The 19,044-nt window shown below is 34.1% G+C and overlaps 1 protein-coding gene across 6 annotated transcripts in view; it reads left to right on the plus strand.

The window, feature by feature from the left end:
• LOC138692895 (neuronal acetylcholine receptor subunit alpha-7-like) overlaps positions 1–19,044 on the plus strand; it is a 589,629-nt gene that overhangs the window by 491,197 nt on the left and 79,388 nt on the right. For all 6 annotated transcript variants that reach the window (XM_069816214.1, XM_069816215.1, XM_069816218.1 and 3 more), the window contains exon 5: positions 160–340. In XM_069816214.1, the coding sequence (XP_069672315.1) occupies positions 160–340 (181 nt within the window). The remainder of the gene's footprint in view (positions 1–159; positions 341–19,044) is intronic.

Consider the following 19,044-nt stretch of genomic DNA (forward strand, 5'->3'; position numbering starts at 1 on the left):
TCAGTAAAGAAACACATACAGATGTTTTATTCAATATTAAACATATGAGATATATAGGCTTGTTCAAGAGATTGGCATTGGTAAATTAGAAGTGTTGTCGTACATATTTCAAAGTTAACAAAAGACACGATTAAAATTGTCCAACCTTTTTGCCACAAGTGCTGATGAAGGTTTCGACGGGACCTACCACACCAACGTTGTGGTCAGACATAACGGTAGCTGCTTGTACGTTCCACCGGGCATCTTCAAGAGCACATGCAAGATAGACATTACGTGGTTCCCCTTTGATGACCAACATTGTGACATGAAGTTCGGTAGCTGGACCTATGATGGCAACCAGGTAGTACCAACAGAGCAAGCTGTTCACTTGGATGTGTGACGTCGTTGGTGTACCATATAACTACCTTTTTGTTTTCTCTCTCTATCTCTCTCTCCACCCAATATTAAATCGCACTATAGGTTATCTAAATTGCGAAACTGATATAAGCACAACATAGCAACGATCTGTAGGTTTATATCAGCAACTATGTTCGTATTAATTTTTAAATGTTAGACATTTCAATTGGTAGAAATTATGTTGAAATGTTACTAATCCATGAAAATAATTTTTTGACATTCATTACTTCTTCAAACACAAGATATACCTTAGGTAGTTAATTCAAACTTATTTTATAACTATTGTGATATACTCGTATATTTACATGTTACCACATTTCTTAATATACACTATCTCTAGTTTTAAGCAAAATAAACTCTCTCCTTTAATACGCTTACTGATAAATTTTAATTAAAAACTTTTCTCATCTTAAAATTATTTCTTTAATTTTCAACAATTCCGAAAAATAATCATTATAAACATTTTGAAAGAAGGGATTTAGGTTTTCCAGTGTGTGGTGAGCTTTTCGAAGTTACCCTGATGATGAAGGAATCAAATAGGTTCAAAGCTTTATGCATGTTACGCCCCATAAATAATCCGACACCATTCTTCTAAATACAAACACTGTGGAAGTTTAAAATCTCAAAATATTTTCAAACTTTCACACTTGACAGGGATATGATTACCATCCTCACCATTAGCTTCTGGACTTGTAGGTAAAGCTCCAATGAGGGTGATTAACTTCAACTACAAAAAAAATCCTTCTAATGGTTTCCATCGTGGAGAAGGTAAATTAAACTAAGAAATTCATGTCGTAGATTTTTGACTTTGCAAAAATCCTTCTCCTTGAGTCACAAATCTCTAGGGTAAATATATGTTGTATCTAAATTGTAAGTGTTATGAAATAGAGTAAATGAAAATGTAGGAAAAATAGCTGGGAAAGAAGAAATAAGAGTAGGTGGATTTAAGAATCAGGGAAAACAGAACGCAAATAATTAATGGAAGGAATATGTAATACTTAAATAAGAAAAAGGGAAAAGGAAGGGAGACAGTCTAGTTATCAGAGTGAATAGAAGAGGATAGATAGCAATGCATTTAGAACGGAAGGTTAGGAATTAAACGGAAAATACTTAATAAATTAATTTATTAACACAAAACAATGGAAAACAAATAGATAAGACTGAGATAAGATTATAGTGAAGAAAAGGGATAGAGTGTTAATAATAAAAATAATTATATCAATAATCAATGAATAAGGATGGTATGTAGGTAGATTTTAAAGTGATGGTGGATCGAAAAGCAGAAATGTAAAGGTTCAGCATAACTATGAACTGTAAAGTTTGGTTGACAAATAAATATCATATAATCATATGATGTAAGACTTTCCTCTAAATATGTTAAAGTAATTATTCTGCATAAAATTTGGAACAAAGATATGTAGTCTTCATCTTCTAGTGTCAATGAAATACAATAAGTTGGAAAACGTGTAGGTAATTGACAATAATTTTGATGTGCCTTTCAATGCAAAACAGTCAGAGTATAGATTTTTCACATAGAATATCCCATATACATTTCTACCTACTGCTATTCTAACGTCCAGATGATGAATCAATGTAAAAATTATTCTATCCATGAGACATACTCATTGATTTGGTTTATTGGACCTAGGGATAAGTAAAAACTTTAATCCTTGTATCAATGAAAAAACTTAGAGTATTCTTGTGGTGTAATTTACTGCACTTTAAACATAAAATGAACCGAAACTTTTCAAGTTTTTTGTTAGTTCAGCCTTCAAAGAAACAAAATATATATACTAGATTAATTGCTATAATTATCTCGGCACAGAAACAGGACAACGTGGGCTACATTCCTAGAAGCGGAGATCAAAATTTGTAGTCTAATTCATTTAGCTACATGTACCTGATAATCGAACTAGTTATCGGTATGAGATTCGTAGAACTCAGAGTTAATTCCTTTACCCACACATTCAAAGTATTTTAAAATACTTCTCAATTATGGTAAGATAATTAGTATACTTTGGTTTCGAATATAAACTTAATAAGATGATGAAATCCATCTCGATTATGCATAAAAATATCTGGAAAGTTTATCTTAGCTTGTTATCTTAAGTTTTAAACGAGTTGTCTTAAATCGATATGGAATATATTTCTGTTAGATAAGATTCCATTTGCATTCAGACAGCCTTGTAAGCGCCTAATCATTTTTTGATTCCATTCGAGAATTATTTCGGTTGCTGACTGAATATTTCGCAACTTCTCCGCTTCTCATTTATTGATATCTGGTCCATGTTTCGCAAATCTTATAAAGAAAAGTATTAGCAGCAAGATGAAAGCTGTGCATTCCAAGTAATATGTGCTATACGTCACTCGCAATTTTCATATGTTTTTCATCGTACAATAAGGTAATTTATATCGTCAGCTTTTTATTATCATTGTTGCCGATCGCTGCATGATCGTTTAGGATAGTTTCACATAAGAAATACCGCAGGATAGCAATCTTCCAATCTTTATAAATATATTACTGCTACATTCACTAGTTCTAACTGTATTTTAACTGTAAAACCTGTCGAGAATGCAATTTCGTAAGAATTGTTCCATACCTATCTTCTGAATTTATTTATCTAGTAGATAGAAATAATATATATATATATATGTATACAATAAGACAATTTTAACCGGATAATACTCACCCAATCGTAATGAGAAGAAACAGATTTCATTTTATCACATCTTAAACTAAAATTTGTAATTACACGTACACAATGTACTAAACATTTAAATTCCTAAATTAGATTTATATTCAGATAATGCACAGGATGTTAGATCGTAAACAGTAATGAGTGTAAAACTAGAGTCTCAAAACATGTAGTATGAAAATAAATACCATCTGCATAAAAGTTGAATGAGAAATGACCCGGAAATATGGATTTATACCGACTATTATAACTGTTTCCAAACAGGCTTTTCAATATTGCACTGCCCGTCAGTACAGAACAAGCATTTTTAATTCATTCTGTAACGGTTTGAAAAGCTCAAGAGAGGTAGTATTTGACAATGTCCATTAACCAGCAACGTAGGGATTAAGTGGAACTCAATTACATTACGTTTTCAGAAATAAATAAAGAAAGAAAGAACACAAATTATCATTCGTTTGAAATGTTTTACGAACGTAAATTGAAGCACTATTGACTGCAGAGTATCGAGGTTTAGAAACAAACACATTTCGAATCATGATCAAAACGCTGGCCCTGGTGTATGAAAAACTTATACACCAAACTTCAAAATTAATCTCAAGAAGAATGAATTGTCATAATGTATGATCTTATTTTACCCTTCATTTTAAACATACGTATCATTGTTACATTTGTATAATTTAAAGATTTCTTACTTATTTTTCGTCATCTTCATTATTATTATAATCATTATCATTCTTACAATATTCAACATCATTAACGTTATCATTTACCAACATAGTCATCATAAGCACTTTCATTGCCACCATTATCATTATCATCACTTCCAATATCATCATTATTAGCATCACGATCACTTTCATTACCATCTTTATCGGCATCATAATCACTTTCATTACTATCATTATCGGCATGATGATCACTTTCATTTCCATCTTCATCGGCATCATAATCACTTTCATTACTATCATTATCGGCATGATGATCACTTTCATTCCCATCTTTATCGGCATCACAATCACTTCCATTACTATCATTATCGGCATCATGATCACTTTCATTACCATCATTATCGTCAACATGATCACTTTCATTACCATCATTATTGTCAACGTGATCACCAGGGAAAGGATTTATATGTAAATACATATTTACTTATAAAGCTAATATAATTTATATTTTGCATTATCTTTATGTTTCACAATGTGTAGGGTTGAAAAATCCTACTTTTATTTTCCATATTTTTCCATATTTTAGAGTTTAGTACATATTTTCGTTAATTTCCATATATTTTCCATATTTCATATAAAACAGTCCATATTATATTAGGTTTAACAATAAAACAAAACAAAATTCCATTAACTTTTAAAAATACATTTCAACAATAGAGATTTAAACACATGTTCAGTAATCCCTTTAACATCAGAGTTATTTGAAAATTAGCAGTCCTATCAACAATGGGAAAGTAAGTTACAAAACTGTATTAATTTAATTTAAAATTTTTAACAGACTTCAGTTGTGCAGCTCAACAGTTAAATGCCAGTCAGAGTACACATAGGTTCAGTTTTGTAAATCATACTATAAAGACGGTAAATATGCCAAAAGTACGTCATTCAGTCAATTTAAAATCAAAACTAACAAGTTACATTTCAGAATTTAAAGAAGATGGTTTATCAACTGACAATAAAATATTATTTTGTAATTTGTGTCAGTGTGCATTATCATCTACACAAAAGTTCCTGGTGCAACAACACATTACAACTAGTAAACATCAGGCCAACAAACAACTAAATTCCAAGCAGAGACAATTGTTTTTAACACAACCAACAACATCGAATGTAAGATCTGAGTTTAACATCGACCTGTGCCGTTCTCTCATCTCTGCTGATATTCCTCTCTACAAACTAAAGAATAAGGTCTTCAGGGAATTCCTTGAAAAATATACTCAACATACAATCCCGGATGAGTCAACACTTAGGAAGACGTATGCTCCATCCATCTACGATGAGACAATACAGAAGATAAGAGATGAAATTAAAGATAGTTCAATTTGGGTTTCCATTGATGAGACTCCCGACAAAGAAGGTAGACTTGTTGGTAATGTAGTTATCGGTTTGTTAAGTGAACAATATTCTGAACGAATTCTTTTACATTGTGATGTTCTAGAAAAGTGCAATAACAAAACTATAGTTAAACTGTTCAACGAAGCTATGGGTATCCTGTGGCCAAAGGGTATTATGTACGATAATGTGTTATTCTTTATTAGCGATGCTGCCCCTTATATGGTCAAAGCTGGACAAGCATTATCTGTTGTATATCCTAAATTGACTCATTTTACTTGTGTGGCGCATGCATTTCATCGTGTGGCAGAAGTGGTCAGAGACAATTTCCCTAAAGTAGATTTGTTGATTTCATCAGTGAAAAAAGTATTTCTCAAAGCTCCCAGTAGAGTTAACGTGTTGAAAGAAATGTACCCTGAAATTCCATTGCCACCAAAGCCAATTTTAACTAGATGGGGTACATGGCTAGAAGCAGTTGAATATTATGCCGAACATATAGACTCTATTAACAATGTTCTCCTTGCATTGGACTCTGAAGATGCAGTCTCAATTGATACTGCGAAAACAGTTACCTGTGACATAAGTGTGAAGAATGACTTAGCTCACATTCAGCATACATTTTCATGCATCATAAAAACGCTCAAAAGTCTCCAAAATAGGCACCTTTCACTATCTGAAAGTTTTGAAATTATAAATAGTACTGTGGAACAACTGAATCGTGGTAGAGGTAAAGTTGCAGATGCAGTAAGAGCTAAGGTGGACACTGTACTTTCAAAAAACCCTGGATATGAAGAACTACAAAAGGTTGTTGCTGTGATGAGTGGTGAATCAACAGTGAAGATTAACTTGGACTTATCCCCAGCAGACATTGTGAAATTGAATTATGTACCAGTTACTTCTTGTGACGTCGAACGCTCTTTTAGTCAGTATAAATCTATCCTCAGAGACAATAGAAGAAGATTCACTTTTCAGCACTTGAAAGAAATGTTTGTAACCTATTGTTATGGTAACAGACAATAAAAATTGTGTTTTGTTGAAACTACATTGGAAGATAAGGTACGTCCATTATATTTTTTGTTTAGTTTGATTAAAATGTACCAATATTTAACGTACATAGTCATTTTTTTATAATTTTAAGTCCATATTTAATTCCATATTTTGGTAAAAATCCATATTTAATTCCATATTTTGGTAAAAATAACTACATATATATTTACATATTTCATATATTTTTAGTCCATATAAATCCGTTCCCTGGTGATCACTATCGTTACCATCATTATCGTCAACATGATCATTTTTGTTACCATCATTATCGACATGATGATCATTCGTTACCAACATTATCGGCATTATAATCACTTTCATTACCATCATTATCGTCAACATGATCACTTTCATTATCATCTTAATCGGCATCATAATCACTAACTCAATATTATATTTGGCCTAATACAAAGAAAATACACGTGCTCACTTCTGGAGAAAAAAATATGTCTTCATTTCTCAAATCTGAATTTAGCCGTACTCCTTTGAATACACTGTAAAATAGATATTCATGAAGTAAATGCATAACCTATGTACTCAATTAAAAATTTGATTTTATTACACTCTGAAAAAATTGCTTTCCTTTCGTTTTAAGAATGTTGGCCACATAAATTAATAATAAATAATTTAGGATAGAAGTTACCACTACACCTAGGAACGGTGAACACGAAGTTATATTTTCTATATATTGACAGTGACATTAGGAGTTGAACTATTAAGTAATACTGAAATGTGAATGCTTTCATTGCAAAAAAAATTAAATATCCATTGAGAGAAATGTCTAACATTTAAAAATAATCGAATTTAATACACATACTGTAGTTTTACAAGAGTATACAGATAGTTCTCACATCGTTACACTTTGCAGTTCTATTCCAGTGCTGGCGCAACGTCTGCCATATTTGATTTATTTCAAAATGTAATTTAATATACGTTCCTGACGGAGAGATTATATGATATTTGTCATAAATGTTTAAGTAATACTTTGAAAAAAAAGGACAATTATTTAGGATAAGTTCAAATCCAAAGTCTCTGCGCAAAGGAACGTACTTAGACAATATTTATATCTAACATTTTGTCACAAATCTAATATGGCATCTATCATTCACTTGCACAAAGGATTTGTAGCACTATATTCTTAACACTCACTGAGAAATCTTCACTTCTTCATCGAACGGGTAAAAACTTGCTTCAAGTCATGTTTAGAGTGGAATGTAGTTTACTTTTGGTGAATGCTTTTTCAAAAGTTTTTACGATTATGAAATTTGTAGTGGTTTGGAACAATAGGATAATCGAACGAGCTAATATGAAGATAGCATTAAAATAAGTATTTTATTAGTTTGGCTGTACTGCAAGTTTAGAATTTGAAATTGTTAATGATTGGAAAATATTATATTTGAAATATGAAAGATTTTTTTTTTATTATTGAATGGCAAACATAAGAAAGGAAATGTTGTAGAAAGTGATTGTTTAGTTTTTAAAAATGCCTAAATAACATAAGAAAGGGGCTGGCTTTTTGTATAAAACAGTGGTACAAATTGTGCTGCTATGCTATGCCAAATTTTTTTATTTTTCTTTTTAATTTTTGTATAAACAACAATGCATCTATTTTTATGTGAGCTTATTTGCTATGGTGATATATGGAAGGATTCCGAAGAAGATTATGTCCTTTGGTCGGCAGCGTCAATACATCAACTTTTGCTGCGCAGCTTGGGTTATTTGTTTTATTCAGATATGTTTTGTTCTCTCGCTTCTGGCGCATTTGATTCATCAGGAGGGGACACCGTGATTTCGAATACCATTTTGCATGGAGCGGGACTATACAGTGACGTTTCTTCATCTATCTTTGTCGGCTATGTTATAAATATCCATTCCAGGACCTCAATTTTCCAGAAAATCCCACATACACCTTTAACAAAGCTTTTACACTCGTATCACGTTTCGATTTAATTCTAGATGATAGAAGTGCTCATAATGTAGGGGATATATAGACTTTTCATTAATATTTGTTTGTAACAGGGTCCGTAAAACTATTTATAAAATTGTAATTCTCCGAAATTGTTTACCCATTCATATTATTTTAAGAATACCTAATATATTTACAATATTCAGTCTTACTTATATACAGAATAAACCGTAAGTAATACAATTAATTTCAGGGGGTTACTCTTTGAGATATTTCAAACAAAAACGTTTAATAAAATGTTGCTAATGTTTGCTTCCTTTTCAAGATAAAAATTGTTTTATATCAAACATTCCAGAGCGTGTTTCGGGAAAGCCACTGATTTAATTTCCAGTATGCTCAGCCAATTTAGGAGAACAGTGTATTATGATAACAAATGAATGGAAGAATTTTAATTTCTTCCTTTAAATGTGTATATATTTGATCTGAACATATGTAACATTGTAAAATTCCTTTGCAGAACGAAAAGTTGCATTTGTTCGGATCGAATTTCTACACATTTAAAGGAAAAAACTGAAATTACATCATATTCAGTTGTCTTTTGTTTTTAAAACTAATAATTAAAATTTGTTTGTCAAAACATGTTGTTGTCCCAACACGTTTGATTTCTTTTCAGAACTTTGTGTTCATAATATTAGACACGTTACGATTTAATTGTTGAACTTTTTTTTTTCATGAAAGTCGTTCTAAGTGTAAAGATGAAAGAAAAGTTTCATAAAATTATGCCTCCTTTACTTGAGTCAAATTACACTACAAAATCGGACAAATTAATTCTTACAAGGGAAGTACTCCAGCTCGAACGGCTAAAACCGAGTATAAATGCGTTTAAAATACAGAGCTGTGCTTGTTCTACCACCCATCAAGTTTATTTATCTGTAAAACTCCACAGTCGTGTACAATCAATGATGAAGAATAACGAATCTAATGACTAGAGAAGCGCAAATCGCTGAAGAAACAACCCCGTGTAACAGACAGTTATGACAAGGAGATCCACGAAAAACATAAATGAGGTATTATGTGGCAAGAAGCTACACGACATTTGCTTTAAATAATATACGAGTATAGGGTATTTCAAAAGTCAGTTCAAACATTAAACCGCTATAAATATTATAATATGAGATAGGGAAAAAACAAAAACATCACAGTGTTGGGCAAACAACGGGGTTTACAAAACATTGGGAAGATTTGCGCCGTTCTCTTGTTCAACGTACAGCATTCTATCTGCTACACCATGCACAACATTTTGCAGATAATGTCTTGGAATATTGACAGTTTCTTGCGAGATGGCATTTTTCAGTTGCAGTAGGGTTGTTGGATGTGTGAGGAAAACTCGTTCATTAAGGTAACCCCACAACCAAAAGTCGGCCGGATTGAAATCTGGAGATCGCGGAGGTCACATTGTTGGAAAGTGCCTACTGATGACACGATCGCCAAACATCTGCGTAATGAATTGTGGGATGGAGCGCCATCTTGCATGAAGTTTATGTTTTCCATATCGTGATTCCTCAGTCTAGGGATGACGAAGTTCTGTAACATGATGTAGTAGCGCTCTCCGTTTACTGTAACAGTCTGTTTTATTCCATTATTGTCCACACCTTTAGAGTAACGGTTAGTGCGTCTGGACGGGAAACCAGGTGGCCCGGGTTCGATTCCCGATAAGGTCAAGTTACCTGGTTGAGGTTTTTTCCGGGGTTTTCCTTCAACTCAATATGAACAAATGCTGGGTAACTTTCGGTGCTGGACCCCGGACTCATTTCATCGGCATTATCACCTTCATCTCATTCAGACGCTAAATAACCTAAGATATTGATAAAGCGTCGTAAAATAACCTACTAAAATAATTAATGATGGAGTTAACAAGCGCAATTAAGGTTCGTTTTCCGACCAAAGTCATCGGTAGGAACGTTTCAAACATGTGGCCTTCACGATCTCCAGATTTCAATCCGGCCGACATTTGGTTGTGGGATTACCTTAAAGAACGAGTTTTCCTCACACATCCAACAACCCTACTGCAACTGAAAAATGCCATCTCGCAAGAAACTGTCAATATTCCAAGACATTATCTGCAAAATGCTGTGCATGGTGTAGCAGACAGAATGCTGTACGTTGAACAAGAGAACGGCGCAAATCTTCCCAATGTTTTGTAAACCCCGTTGTTTGCCCAACACTGTGATGTTTTTGTTTTTTCCTTATCTCATATTATAATATTTATAGCGGTTTAATGTTTGAACTGACTTTTGAAATACCCATACTCGTATATTATTTAAAGCAAATGCCGTGTAGCTTCTTGCCACATAATACCTCATTTATGTATTTTGTTGATCTGCTTGTCATAACTGTCTGTTACACGATGTTGTTTCTTCAGCCATTTGTGCTTCTCTAGTCATTAGATTCGTTATTCTTCATCATTGATTGTACACGACTGCGGAGTTTTACAGGTAAATAAACTTGATGGGTGGTAGAACAAGCACAACTCTGTATTTTAAACGCATTTATACTCGGTTTTAGCCGTTCGAGCTGGGGTACTTCCCTTGTTAGTATTATGGATCAACACTGTAAAAATATTTTATTAAAATATATCCAGAATTAAATACAGAGAGAGATAGCGAAAAGTTACCGCACTAAGCAGGGGACGTGTTTGTTGAGCGCATGTTATTACGTAGTGCTGCATTACTACACTTGTTATTGAACATTATTTTGTGTTATTTGTAACTCCACTCGACAACTAAACACCCCGTACGCTTCCCGTTGTCCGCGCACTCAATCCCCACCACTCGGGAATTTTAGGCCTACCATAATGACAATGAACGCCTGGCCCGTCCGCGTTGCTACAGCTTACCGGTGAGTCGAGCAATGGATTGCGGCCAATCTGTTCCCCGACGTCCCCTGCATAGTGCGGTAACTTTTCGCTGCCTCTCTCTGTATAAGTACCGATAAACTTAATGTAATTTCAGCAAGATAATTAAATATTACGTTTATGCAAATTGAAGCCGTCCAGCATTTAACTTTTTTTTATAGATCTTTTTTCTTTTCTTTCAATTAGTGATATTGTTCTCAATTTCCGCCTAAAATTGTAATTTGGCCGATATTATAACACATTTAACTTCTAGTACTTTATTATCTAACTGAAACTGCCCCAAGCACAAACATTTCCCCTTTTGGGAGCAATCTATGTATTTTAAATATGTATATAGGCTGCAGTCTAATTTGTTATTTCAATAAATTCAAACTCATTTTAAAACTCAAATTTTGAATGAAAATACTTCTCTCAAAACAATTATAAGCTAGCTGTATAATATATCGAGCCTCATTATAATAAGATAAACTTATCTCGCAATGATTCTCCTCCATTTCTCTAAACTCTGCCTAAATTAATTTTAACCCTTTGCACCATAGTGGCTGTTCAGAAGAACCGTCGTTTTCTTTATTTCTAAATTTTATGTCACAGATATTCCACCAGTGAACCACCTCTTGAGTATACATAGAGGTGCCATTTATGTTTTGAAATTGTTCAAATAAATTGTTCGAAGCTTTGTTATGATCCATGAAATTAAAAAAAAAATAATAATTTGTGCTACAAAGAATTAAATACATTTTAATTTTACGTCAGATAGAACATAGCGAAGGTCTCGTCAATTGTTATTAGGCAGACACTTACAGTAACCTTTTTATTCCGTTGACGGTACACAAGTATTTTAGCAGATAGAAGGTGCTCTGATCTGTAATTATATTTCTCAAGCTATACCATTTAAACAATTAATCATGGAGCAGTGGAACGGTGCACAGCGTGCTTTTGCAATCAATGCGTTGAAAATAATGACAGTTGACGCTGCTAAAAAATATTTCGTAGGTATTTCAATCTTAGACGTCATGATCGTGTGCCTAGTGCTGATGCCATCAAAGTATGGATTACAAACTTTTAGGCCACATTATCAGCTGTGAAAAGAAAACAATCGGATGGAAGAAGAACTGTTCTTGAATTTATTTCAAATGCACTTCTACACCGTTCCACTGCTCCATGGCGACGTTTAGTGCTAGGTAAATGGCATAGCTTTGGCAATTTAACGACAGACAGCAGCACTTTGTATCTGCTACCGTACTCGTGTATCGCGTACTTTAAAATCGCCCGTTTTCCTGACGAATCTTGTATTTTTTATTCAATTTCGTCATATACTTTTAAAGGGACAAGAGACAACCTAATGAAAATCTTTAATTACTATAATTTTAAAAAACCTTTTTATTTACTTCTTTTCTCTTACTACAACAAATGTTACCTTATAGCATGACGTTTTCAATTGCGGTGTGAATTCCCGTTTCACAATAAGTCACTTAGTAATGCTTTCAAGTGGTGCTTTTGTGTGGTTAGAATGCACTGCTGATTAGCACGGCTTATTAACTTCACTGACCGCTCTGTATGAACAGTTCCAATTATTTGTTATGAAGCTTGTAGCCTGGCGAGAGTCAGTCACCAACATTCACAGTGGCTCGGATGTCGCTCATGTGTGAATTCCTCCATTTAAACCAATGTTAAGTTTGCGGTCACGGTACTGAGAAGCACCACAGAGTAACTGCGTACGATAAGGCTCTTAGGCAAGCATATACACAAATTAGTTATATTCCAAGAGTGTAATATTAATGTATAGGCTTCGCACAGTCATTTCCAACTGGCCAACCTGTGACGTCGGAGCGCGTTTTCCCTCCCGGAGCAGAGCTGGAAGAGCACGTGAGGGAGGGTAATGTTGTGTCTCCGCTATTTAAACATCTCCATCCCTTCCACTGCCACTCCCTACACATTGCCCTTTTACCTATGCTTCTCCTCTCAAGGAGCTCGAGAGCAGAGACGTGTGACGTCACAGAGTCAGCAGTTGGAAATGCCTGGGATACGATATTCAATAAAGTAGGCCTATATTTTATCTAGCAATGTAAAATTAGTCTGTGAGTGTATGGATTTCTCTGCTACTTGATAACTTCATTGACTTATATTTTCTAACAAAATGTAAGTGGAAAAACGTAGTAGCCTCCTGGAATCAGTTGTGAGAGAAGTATCTATAAACAATGGAAAGTTTTATATTTTACGAATTCAAAATCCAGCGTATTACACTAAACTGTAGCAACTACTTTTGTATGTAGCCGTACCCTTCAGCGAGTGTTAAAATACTTCTGAGCATATAAAAATCATATAACGTTTTTACACGCAGAAACATAAATTAGTGGAGGAAATCAAAGATAAACTTGCAATGGAAGGATTTAAAGCCATAGTGGGCCAAGCGCCATATATATATATATATATATATATATATATATATATAAAAGGATTTAAAGTCATAGTGGGCCAAGCGCCATATATATAATGGAGAAAACAAAGGCTAAAATTAATTAAACATATAGCAAATAATGTAAAGTATGCACATTAAAACTAAATGATATGTCAATCTTCACTAAACTATGGTATTTAGAGCCATAGTGGGCCAAGCGTCATACATCTAAAAAAAAAACGTACAAAACAAGTGCTAACATATAGCAAGTAATATAAAGTATGCACATTAAAACTAAATTATATGTCAATCTTCATTAAACTACAGTATTCACTTAACTTTAACCCTTGCTTCAATAAATGGTGGTTGGCGCAATATGGCTCTGAACCCTTCAATTAAGTTGAAATACTACGAGTTGGAAGATAGTGATTGCATTTTAGAGTCCCGACAAATATATAAATGAGAGCCAAGAACTTAGCAGAAAGAGGAAAGGTTCCGCTACTGAAGTAACCTACTTCAAGAAGTATCATTTTTATCATACGAAGGGATTTTGAGGTGAGTAACTTCGCTATTTTATCTGTAGAATTTGCATCATATCTAATTCATGGAATATAGTTATCCATAATAAAATAGCCTATAATACATTAAAATTACTTCGTGTAAAAGTGAACATGAGTTTGTTCTGAGACATGTTCCTTCAGATTTTATATGGGCCAACATTTGTATTTATTTTCTGAGATTATTTTCGATACCTCTATCGATCATTACTCCATTGCTCCATTATGACTATGTTATCACCTCATCTTACACCGTCAGTTAAATGTCTAGAATGATTCCGAGGTCCAACGCCGAAAGTTACCCACCAACTCTGCTTGAACTGGACGAGGGAAAAACTTCGGAAGAAACCTCAACCAGGTAACTTATCCCAACCAGGATTTGAACCCAGGCCAGTTCCATTTATGACCACATATGCTAACTACGATGGACAATCTGTTGTCACTTTATGTGCCTCCGGCTGCTACTTGTCCATAAATCCAATTAGGCTATAGTATGTGATCGAAAATACAAGAAATATCTTTTAAGGCATAGACATGAAAGATACGAAAGAGATACTAGGCTACTCTCGAAGATGCAAAATTTTAATAGGTTGTGAATGATGCCAATAACACTATTTCGTTATATTATGTTCACAAAAGTACAAACCAGTAGTGTCGTTACATTCTTAAATGAGGAGTATATCTTACGAATACAAAGGATAGAGATAAAGTAGGCCTATATCTACTGCCTACCAAAGCAAATGTAAAAACCCTATTCAAAGCTCAGAGTTTCAACATGTAACTATTTGCTATGTTATTGATTTGCAATAACTATAAATACTTACATAATTAACGATAGAAGTAGCTTTATCACAGAAATACATAAAAATTAGTTATTAGATAAATACTCTTATGGAGTGAATCGTGTTATATTTATTTATTACACTTACGTGCAGGCAAAAATCTCATCTTCCAACAAACTTAGAAAACAGTGGAATGAAAAGGCAATGCAAGAAGTCATAAAACAAGTTCGAGAAAAGGCGTGAGAGACGATTAATCTGGATCGAGTATCTACTTACTTCCTTACAAATGGCTTTTAAGAAACCCGCAGGTTCATTGCCGCTCTCACATAAGCCCGCCATCGGTCCCTATTCTGTGCAAAATTAATCCATATCCCACCTACCTCAAATCCATTTTAATATTATCCTCCCATCTACGTCTCGCCCTACCCAAAGGTGTTTTTTTTTTTTTTTTACTCCAGCCTCCCAACTAAACTAACACACTATATGTATTTCTGGATGCCCCCATACGTGCTACATGCCCTGCCCATCTCAAACATCTGGATTTAATGTTCCTAATTAGGTCAGGTGAAGAATACAATGCGTGCAGTTCTGCGTTGTGTAACTTTCTCCATTCTCCTGTAACTTCATCTCTTTTAGCCCCAAATATTTTTCTAAGAACCTTATTCTGAAACAGCCTTAATCTCTGTTCCTCTCTATTACGATTAGAAAAACGTCTTTTAATAAAGATGCTGAATGTTTGTTCTGTGCGTTTCTTAGTAGAGGCCATTTTGACTTTGCAATTTTCTTAGTCTAGTACAGCGTTGTCAGACAGAGCCTAAACGGAGTGGAGCGCTCCACTATAACTCGTTATGTGCTCCGGTGCTTCCACAGACATAAGCAAGTTCACGCTCCGACTGGACGTCTCTAGCTCCACAACCGGTTCCGAAGCTTACAACTCTGACACTACTGGTCTAGTAACTTGTTAATAGTATTCCATATTTGCGTCTCCATTTTTATGAATAAAATATGTTAGATTTTGAGGAAATTATTTTTTTTCAAACAGTTTTTAACATCTTGCGAACTTCTAAGTCCGATGTACCATTTATAGGGACATTCAGCAATAAATAGGACGATATTTTACGTTCGGTATTCAAAACATGTAAGTTCCAAAACAAAAAACAAAATGGTATTCCATATTTGTAACACTTCTTCTACATATATGACCAATAAATATGGGGAATGGTTAAGTCAGCATCTAGAATCTGCAAGTATTAACGATCGTCCAAGAAATCAGTCAGTGTAAACGCGAATTTCGAACTCACGACCATGTTCGCCGAAGGTGTGCGGAAACTGTGGCTGGTTTATCCATGTATATTTATATCACAGTATAGTATATACAGTTACGAAGCTTGAGTTGTGAGGGTGCTAGGAACAATAGACTGTGCCGGTACTATTTCGCATTGTCTGTAATGAGGCGATAGTTGCGATCCTAGTGGTTAGCAACTATCTATGGATGCATATTTATATGTAATGAGCTTCGTGATTGTATATACTAGACTATATTTATATTCAGAACACGGTACACTTCAGACTGCTCAAGTATTTCACTTCTAATATTTTAAGCTACTATGTTGGTAGAAGCACGCAAATTTATAAACAGGAGACTACTTGAGAGGCTCGAAACCCCGCCTTGATCTCAATAATAATGATGACGTTATGAATAAGCCTACAGTAGCCCTTGATTTATGATGCCTCTTAGTGTCTAATGGCTTACTAGTATTCTACGCTCTTTTCTATTTCAGTTTATATTTACTTGGTGCTGGACTGAATTTTTTTGGAGCTAATGGTGCTCTTCCCTATGTACTATAGGCTACGTAACGCCACATTTTTATTTATATAGTCATAAATCATATCGCCTTAAGATATGACTCCCATTCTTTCGCAGAGGACTTATGAATAGAAAAAGTTTCTTCCTTTTTAAAACGTCGCTTACAGAAGCATTCTTTCTTATGTAACTTCTCCCCAGATTTCTGTATGTACCATGTACCCTACTTGAAAATGAATCTGTTCATTACAATAAGAGAAGAAACCAATTCATTGTTGCGTCTAAATGAAGACATACTGAAGTTCTTTGTTCTCTTCCATAGAATTACTCTTTAAACTACAATTAAGTAAGGTGTCAACTTTACGTAAAGAGTACTTCGTTAAGATTCTCGGTGTAAGTTTAGGTCCCTAAGCATTTAATAATTTTTTTAGGAGTTGGACTATAAAATGAAAATAAAGATTCATTTCTTCGTTCTCACAGCATATGAACGAGACACGTATTAATATTTTCGGCATTTCTCATAGCAGAAGCTTTTATAATAACGAGTGTCCACAAGTCATGTTGATCTGCTAGTATTTTGGCGTCGGAAATTCGCTGCGCCGTTCAGATGTCAGTTATTGTTTTAATAACTTTCTTATTCCGCCGCTGTGGAGTCACGGTTAGCATGCCTGACAGTGAAATGAGCGAGCTCGGGTTCAAATTCTGGTTGGGACAAGTTACCTGTTGGAGATGTTTATTGTGGTTTTCGCTCAACCCATCAGGAGAAAATGCTGGGTAACTTTCAGCGCTGGACTCATTTCACCGACATTATCATCACCTTTATCTCACTCAGACGCTAGAGAATCGTAATAGTTGATAGAGCGTCGTAAAATAACCAATTAAAAACTATTTTTTCCCTCACTGAGGTGCTTTGTTTATTTAATTGTTACAAACACTATTACATCAAATGAACGAATGTTCATCCCTGATCTTAAACATGAGTCAATTCTGTTGAAAACTTTACGTGAAATTCGCTTGACTAACATTTACTTTTAAATCCTCCATATTACGTGGATTGTTTTCTTTTAAGGGTAGCCCACAAATATAAGTTACAGGGATTTAAGTCCATGGATCTCAGAGATTACAAGTCCTTGCTAATTATTCTGTTATTGAACACTTCGCGTAATGCACGAAATTTCTTCTTGTAGGATTTGTAAGATTTTTTTTTTTCCACATAATAATCGTAAACAAATATTCTCTGCTCTCAATTATATAGAATTTTCACCATTTTACACAATAAACATGCACAGAGCAAAAAACGAACCAAACAAACACCGCACAAAAAATCAACTGCGTACGAAACCGGTTATTAGCTGACATGAGTCGCAGCGGCGGACCTTGACAACGCCGGGAATACAGTTCGACCAATTTATTAATAGTACATTATGCAACGAGCTTATAATGGTAGTAATTAAGACGCGAGTACGTTTGTTTATGAAACGAGCGCAAGCGAGTTTCATAATTTTCATACGAGCGTCTTAATTACCATTATAGGCAAGTTTCATACAACTTTTTATTCTCGACCATATTTCTAACTTGAAATTATTCATAAGTATTCATGTTATGGTTATCTAAGTGAAGAGCGGAACTGACCTTCTAAATTGTGAGATGTGCGCAGACGCGAAAGTATTGATTTTTTCCGAGGGACAAATGTCATTGACCTTGATATAATCTAGAGAATAACATGAACATTAATATTGATATAACCTGGAAATTGATTTAGAATTGAAAAACGAGATGACAAATTGAATTTATTTGAATATTATTTACAATTAACGCTAATTATTATAGTAACGGAACATAACCTTCTGCGACAGTATTGGATTTCTAGCCTCCGTGACGTTTCGCTAATTGTCTTTCGATTGCATATCCGAGAATAATCGATACTTGCGGTTTTATAATGGTGCAATGGTGATTTCTCATTGACTGAACAACTGAACTATAATGAATAGGTGTACTTTAATGAGGTGCATTAAAGGGCTACTACCAGGTGTATAATTACTTCATTTCGGCGTGGTCGAGCATAAAAGATATTAAAATAGACTAATCGTCAGTCATAAGGAATATGCAATATGAAGGTGCAGCAACTTCTTTACAAATAATATTTAGCTCTTATTGCAAACTGATTACTTAAAAGTATAGAATTATATTATGTAAAACTAAATTATTATTATTATTTTTTATTATTATTATTATTATTATTATTATTATTATTATTATACAGCTGGCGCTTGATTCACATCATTGGCCGTGATAAACTCATTCTGTTATATAACATTGAAAATAGATATATAATTACCGAACTAAAGATACAAAACTAAAATAACAGAGGACAAATAAAATAATAATGGGAACAAAAATTACTGAGGAGCCTGAACTTTGCAACAAATTCTCTTCTTGGCCAGTTTGGGATATCTGCAGTTTCTACCTTACATTTGCTGTTCTGGG

The sequence above is a fragment of the Periplaneta americana genome, chromosome 17, assembly GCF_040183065.1.
Source record: "Periplaneta americana isolate PAMFEO1 chromosome 17, P.americana_PAMFEO1_priV1, whole genome shotgun sequence".
NCBI classification, from domain to species: Eukaryota; Metazoa; Arthropoda; class Insecta; order Blattodea; family Blattidae; genus Periplaneta; species Periplaneta americana.